General features: G+C 40.7%; 2 protein-coding genes across 2 annotated transcripts in view; one reads left to right on the forward strand and one right to left on the reverse strand.

The window, feature by feature from the left end:
• Nucleotides 1-85: 85 nt before the first annotated feature.
• Nucleotides 86-2,794, reverse strand: dnajb1a (DnaJ heat shock protein family (Hsp40) member B1a). The gene is made up of 3 exons (XM_024272027.2): nucleotides 2,293-2,794; nucleotides 841-1,406; nucleotides 86-767 (listed from the first exon to the last, which is right to left on the reverse strand). Exons 1-3 carry the CDS (start codon nucleotides 2,501-2,503, stop codon nucleotides 537-539), a joined length of 1,008 nt encoding a protein of 335 aa, XP_024127795.1. The 5' UTR covers nucleotides 2,504-2,794; the 3' UTR covers nucleotides 86-536.
• A 161-nt stretch (nucleotides 2,795-2,955) lies between these two features.
• tecra (trans-2,3-enoyl-CoA reductase a) overlaps nucleotides 2,956-6,285 on the forward strand; it is a 5,727-nt gene continuing 2,397 nt past the window's right edge. Inside the window, exons 1-4 of the mRNA XM_024272848.2 lie at nucleotides 2,956-5,069; nucleotides 5,523-5,574; nucleotides 5,662-5,706; nucleotides 5,779-5,882. Coding sequence (XP_024128616.1) covers nucleotides 4,902-5,069; nucleotides 5,523-5,574; nucleotides 5,662-5,706; nucleotides 5,779-5,882 — 369 coding nt within the window. The 5' untranslated portion in view covers nucleotides 2,956-4,901. The remainder of the gene's footprint in view (nucleotides 5,070-5,522; nucleotides 5,575-5,661; nucleotides 5,707-5,778; nucleotides 5,883-6,285) is intronic.

Below are 6,285 nucleotides of genomic sequence, written 5' to 3' on the forward strand. Positions count from 1 at the left end.
CGTGTGCTGGAGGAGCCCACCCTCACTTAAGCTTTAGCTGCAAATAATTTTTTCAAAATAAAAACTATTGAATTTAAAAAACTGATTAAATATTGCAGTGAATGTGTTGATTACTCTGAAACGGGGCAGGAGTTTGGGTGCTGTCTGACATTGAGGGGTAACAACAGGGGAACGGCTGAACTGAAAAAGCAATCCAACTAAGGCTGATGCTCTCATTTTTGTGTTCTTCTACAGCTACACTCAAACATACGTCAGAGCACCTGAGGCATTTTGAGAAGTAGCTTGTTACCTTAAAGCACTCCCACAAAAAATGTTTGCAGTAGCACCAAATCCTAAACAAAAAAATGACCCAACAGTGCAAGTCGAAGCCCCTCTAAAAACACTTTTTAAAAACATTCATCCCTCGCTCAAAGCAGGTCTACGGTTTGGAGGGTGGAATACATTTCGCCCTGAGCCTTGGTGTTCCGGGTCAGAGTTACGATGCTCACAGCATCCCTGGAAATGTTATCGTATTTCACTGTTGAGGCAGACGTCCGTCACACGGGAAGAATCTGTTCGAGCGCGTCACGCGTGCTCTGGCCTAGTTTGTCTGGAAACCTAACACTGAAGTCCAGGATCATGTCCCCTCTCTTGGTCGGACACTTGGACAGCGGAAGCCCCTCTCCGACGATTCGCTTCTTCATTCCAGGTTTGACGACTTCTTTGGAGGTTACAGTGATGGTCCTCCCGTCCAGAGTGGGAGCTTTGATCGTGCAGCCACATAACGCCTGGAGACAGCGAGGAGAAAACGTCAGCGACGCTGGAGCCAAACTCCTGCTTTAATAATGAGGACAAACTTACCTCTCTGAGGGTGATTTTTGCAGGATAAACTATATCTGAGCCTTCTCTTCTGAACACCGGATGGGGCTTGTCTTTGACCACAAACACCACATCTGCAGGAATGTTGGTGGGAGTTTGATCGCCTTCCCTGGGAAATGTAATTTTCGTGCCTTCCTTCCAGCCACGTTTTATATCCACCGTTAAAATCTTGTCTTCGGTACGCAGGGAGCAGCCGTCAGAACTCAGTCTCTTCCGGGAAATCTTCATCTTTTTGGTGCAGCCCGAGAACACCTCCTCGAGGCTCAGGTTCAGCTCGTGCACCACCGGAGGGTCCTTCTTCTTCTCCTGCTGGCGAAGGCCCCCTTGGGGGAATTTATAGGGTCTGTGAAAGCCACCTATCCCCCCCATGCCAAAGGCTGAAAAGGGGTCGTTGATGTCCATGTCCTCCTCTCCATTCTGGGAGAAGAAGTGCTCGAACGGACTCCGACCTCCGAAGAACTCTGCAAAAATGGCATGAGGGTCTCCATTGAAGGTGTAGCTGAAACTCGGCCCGCTGTTTCCTGTAGTGTTGTCTGATCCTTTCAGTCCTTAAAGGATAAAAAATGAGAATGAAACACAAGAAAGCAAAATATGTGCATGAAGGTAGGATATTAACATCATTTTTAACTAATTAGCAAACTATTTATTATTTCTTACATGTAAATGTTGAAATTTTAAACATCCATTTCAATGAAAATTGTGTTCTAGTAGCATTTTTCCTCATTATATAAAATAATTTAAGATTAAAACTGCACTTCTGTGTATTTCCTTGTTCAAATTTCAGTAAAATGTAACTCAAAACTGTACAGTGGATCGTTGATATTACTTGCAGCTTTTGTCCTATTTGTAGTAATAGCTTGAGGTTGTGAGGGGCTGTAAGCTAGCAGAAGAGAGTGTAAACAAAGGGATGATGGGATATCATCTTACTTCCGGGCCGATAGTCCCGCCCACAATTCAGAGGTGAATTTCTAATGCAGTTTCTACAGAAAATGTGTTTAATTTTGGCTAAAAACTTTATAATTGTAATTAAAAGACCATTAAGTACTATTTCCGATTATTAAAATATACTTTGAGTGGAAATGTAATGCATTAAGTCTATATTAAAAGAGTTTTTGTTAACATTTTAACACAATAGTAAAAATCATCATTAAAATTAGCATAAACAGCTGTTTTCCCGCCAAACCGATCAGCTGTTTTCCAGGTGAAGAGCAGGAGAACGAATCAGATTATTAAAAGAGGATAAGCCGCAGATATCATCTGACCGAAGGGAGAACCGGTGTTGCTTCTAGCAGCTTCTCCGGGCTCCGCGGGGTTCACGCTTTTCCACGATATCTGCTGCTGCACACGTTACGCAAATGCACTAGTTCGCTGAGGGTTACACAACACCGCGCCACAGCATACAAAGCTAGCAAAGCAGGTGATGCGTTCAGGTACCTTCTTCTCCATAGCGGTCGTAGATCTCTCTTTTCTTCGCATCACTGAGGACGTCGTAAGCTTCCGCAATCTCTTTGAATTTGTCTTCAGCTCCCGGGGATTTGTTCTTGTCCGGATGGAAGCGTAGCGCCTGCTTTCTGTACGCCTTCTTTATCTCGTCTTCGGACACATCTTTGGCTATTCCTAGCACCTTATAGTAATCTTTGCCCATCACAATGCTCGGTCTTCTCCGCTAACACGTCATGAAAAACATCGCCGGTGTCGACAGCACCTCCAGCCTGTCATGTGTTTTCGTCAAGTTGTACCTCCGCCGCCGCCGCAGCTGCTGTCACTTTTAGCAACGACGGCTCCCGAGGTGATGGTAAAAATCCCAAAACAACGAGAAAATGGCATTTAACGTCACACGACCGACACGGGACAACTTGTTCCAACAGACGCGAGAGTGCGCCGGCGCCGCGCTGTACAGAAACCGGGCGAAGAAACTTCTGGAAAAAGCGGCTTCATGAAGTGTAGCATCACTGCTGAATCGAGATGATTCTCTCCCATCAACTTCCGGTTTCGCGCGGAATAGGCGGAAGTGAACTGTACACTGAGAAAAATACACACAAATTCAAAATTTTTCTTCACAAACATCATTTTAAAGATAATTTTCAAAAAAAATAAAGATAATATAATAATTATATATTATTTTAATAAAATACAAATATATATTTTAATAAAAGCTTATTAATGTGATATTTTTTCTAGAGGGTCAGTTTGTTGATCATTTTGATCGTTTCTTTTTAAAGTATGACTTTCCCTTACTGTAATAATCATCATTTTAGTTAAAGTTCTAATTTCTGTGAATGCATTAGCAAACGTCTACGTTTGTAATCCTATTAAAAAGTAACATTTTATTAAAATGAAAGGTTTTTTAAACAAATTGGCAAAAAAGATTTGTTTCTACCACTTTGCATGCATTTATATAAACATATTCCTTGTAAGAACTGTAATTACAATAACCATTTTTTATTATTATTTTTTTTTATTTTTGGGCCTTTACATATTTCTTTTGTGTGGATATTTTATTGTTGCAATTGTTTCTCAATTTAAAATATGTTGATTGTGAATGAATGCGCCTAAAAGTTTTTTTTTGTCTGCATTTATTAACTTTGTCTTATTTTTTAAATTTTTTTTCCCCTAAAATTATTTGTCAATAAATTATTTGATTTTCTGTGAAACAAAAACCTGCGGCTATGATGTAGTGAAAATTATAAAAGCTGTCCAAAAGCAGTTCCTGAAGAAACTTTCTGTGTTTAATGAGACTTTTAAAGACATTTGTTTCTGAATATTTTTGCCCAACAGTTCGTCTAACAATAACTGGTCATCCGCAGAACTATTTCATTGAGAATAATCGTTTTTAGATTTTAAAATCAAAGAAAATTCTATAAAACAATGTCTAAATGTCAGACAGTGTCAACAATCCTTTGTCTGACATAAAAAATACTATGCAAGGTAAGAGCTTTAAGCTATAAATTATATACAAGATATGTTAAAATGTCTTTTATTGTGTAATTTTACTTGTCAGATGTTTTTTCTGCTTCATTTGAGGCACCACGGAAAATGTTTTTTGTTTGTATGTTTGTTTTAAAGCACATGTTATTATATACCTTTTTTCAGAATGATTTGCTTCACGTGTTAAATTATTTGGAGTTGTGATAAAGCTCCAGGAAATGACAATAAAAACAAGTAACAAAAATAAACAAAATCTAAAAATGGGGTCAAATTGAACTCATTTGTTTTAATACTCGCTTGTCCTCCTTCCTTCATGTTATTAATAGATCACAGGATATAGATATACAGTTGGTTCTGCACAATGATGGGTTGACCCGGTGTGATGACAGGTATCTCTGATCTTCCCTCAGTCAAATTTAGCCTCCAGCTCCTTCTACTACAACCCTACGACTATAAAATAATTTAAATTTTTAAATCACAAAAAGAGCTAAACATCCCTTAATCTTCATCAGATTAATTGAAGAACACCAGTTTAATCAGGAGGTTTGGAGGAGGAATTTGAGTGTCAGCTATGCTACCAAATAGACACTAACTAGGCAGGATTTATGTTCGTTAAATCTAATAAAGAGCATTTGGGCATTTGTTGGTGGTTAGAGTTGCATTCGTCTTGTCAAGGTTACCAAGCCAGAGCAGAGGTTTTAAATTTAGCCTTGCAAATGGTGCACTATGGATTATGTCTTGGGGCTCTCCAGTTTCGTCTTCAGTGCGTTTTGTTGCATGGAGGGGGGGTTGTGGACCTCCAAGAGGGTGTGTGTGTCAGGTGAGGAGCTGGTTCTCACTCCGCTACACGAACCCAGACCGACTTTCCTCTTTCCTTTGACTTTAACTTTGCTGTTTTATGAGTTTTTCCTTCCGTCTGGGAGAGAAGGTGATCCTTTTTCTTATTTAAACCGGAGCGATACCAAGAGGGGCCAAAAAGAAACAGCACATGACATCCGAGCTGGACTGACAGAGAGCAGGGAGCTACTGCACATACCAGCCAAAGGCAAGCAGCGGAGCTGCTCTATCAAAGACTGTTTCGCCAGGTCTGCTGAGGTTTGGGATCAAACAGTATCATGGATGTACTAGCCTTGGAGGCAAAGAATGCAAATGTAGCCGAAGCCGAGAAGAAGTCAACTCCAAAGCCAAAAGCAAAACAGCCCAAAAAGGCCAAGAGGATTGTTTACTTTGAGGTGGAAATTTTGGACCTGAAGACTAAAGAAAAACTGCTGCTGCTGGATAAGGTGGGTGCCAGAGTAAAAAAGTTTGATTTGAATGTTTTAGGAGACTAAAATCCTAATTGCTGCTTATTTAGGTTAACAAAATATATATGGGAACTTTATTTTAGCTCAACTATATATAAGGCATTGCATGAAATATTTCAGAGGTTGCCTCTCTAAGTGCAGCCATTATCAGTTCTACAACTGCTCGGTTAGGTTTGAAGTTAGGAGGTGAGAATTATCTTCTGATCTGGCTGGAATTTTCTGATGCAGCGAAAGCCACATGCTGATGCCACCTGCAGCCATCAGGCAGACAGGCGGGCTTGATTAGCAGCTCATAAAAATGTTCACTGTTGTGCTCAAAACATTCAGGTTCAGGTTACAGCTGGAAATGTGGTAAAATGCAAGAGCCGCATAATCCAAGGTGATACTTCCTGTTCAGTTATTACGTTTTCTATTAATTGCCTTTGATTATAGGTGGAGCCAACTGCGACTGTGTTGGACATTAAAGCTTTGTTTCACAAATCATGTAAGTTTATGGTCTGTTACTCAGCAACGTCATTTTATTTAGACATTTTTTTAGCAGGAAATTTAGTCAAATGTTTGTTTTTGACAGATCCAAAGTGGTATCCCGCAAGGCAGTCTCTACGTTTGGATCCAAGTATGTTTGCATGATTCCTCTCATTTGCAAATCTTGACATAATTTGTAATGTGATGCTGCGCTGTTCCTCAGAGACCAAGAGTCTCAGGGATGAGGAAGTCCTCCAAACACTTCCGGTGGGAACCACTGCCAGCTTTTATTTCAGTGACCTCGGACCCCAGCTCACATGGGGAACGGTGAGCCAGCCCTCTTACGAACTCCCAGTGGCACCACCCAATGTCAAGTCGTAAATGATTCCATTATTCCGCGCCATTTTGTTTCAACTGTATTGCTCCTTGATGTTCCGCTTTGCACACTTAGCATGTTATTCACTTTAATTTTCTGCACCTCGCCAGCATCTCTGTGCTTTATATATAAACAGACACCTTTCACCCACTCAATAACTCTTGCGTATAAATATCTGCCTGCAGAAGCACAGCAGTGACTCGCACTGGTTCACTTTTCCACACCTCCTGTACCGTCTGTCCTCTGTCCCGGGACATATAATCTCGTGGCCCCATTCCCCCCACAGGTGTTTATCCCTCTGACCTCTCACTTGCCTTTAACTGTGCCTCTTTGTTCACCCTTACATGCTTGATC

This window comes from Oryzias melastigma, linkage group LG8, assembly GCF_002922805.2.
Source record: "Oryzias melastigma strain HK-1 linkage group LG8, ASM292280v2, whole genome shotgun sequence".
Taxonomy (NCBI): Eukaryota; Metazoa; Chordata; class Actinopteri; order Beloniformes; family Adrianichthyidae; genus Oryzias; species Oryzias melastigma.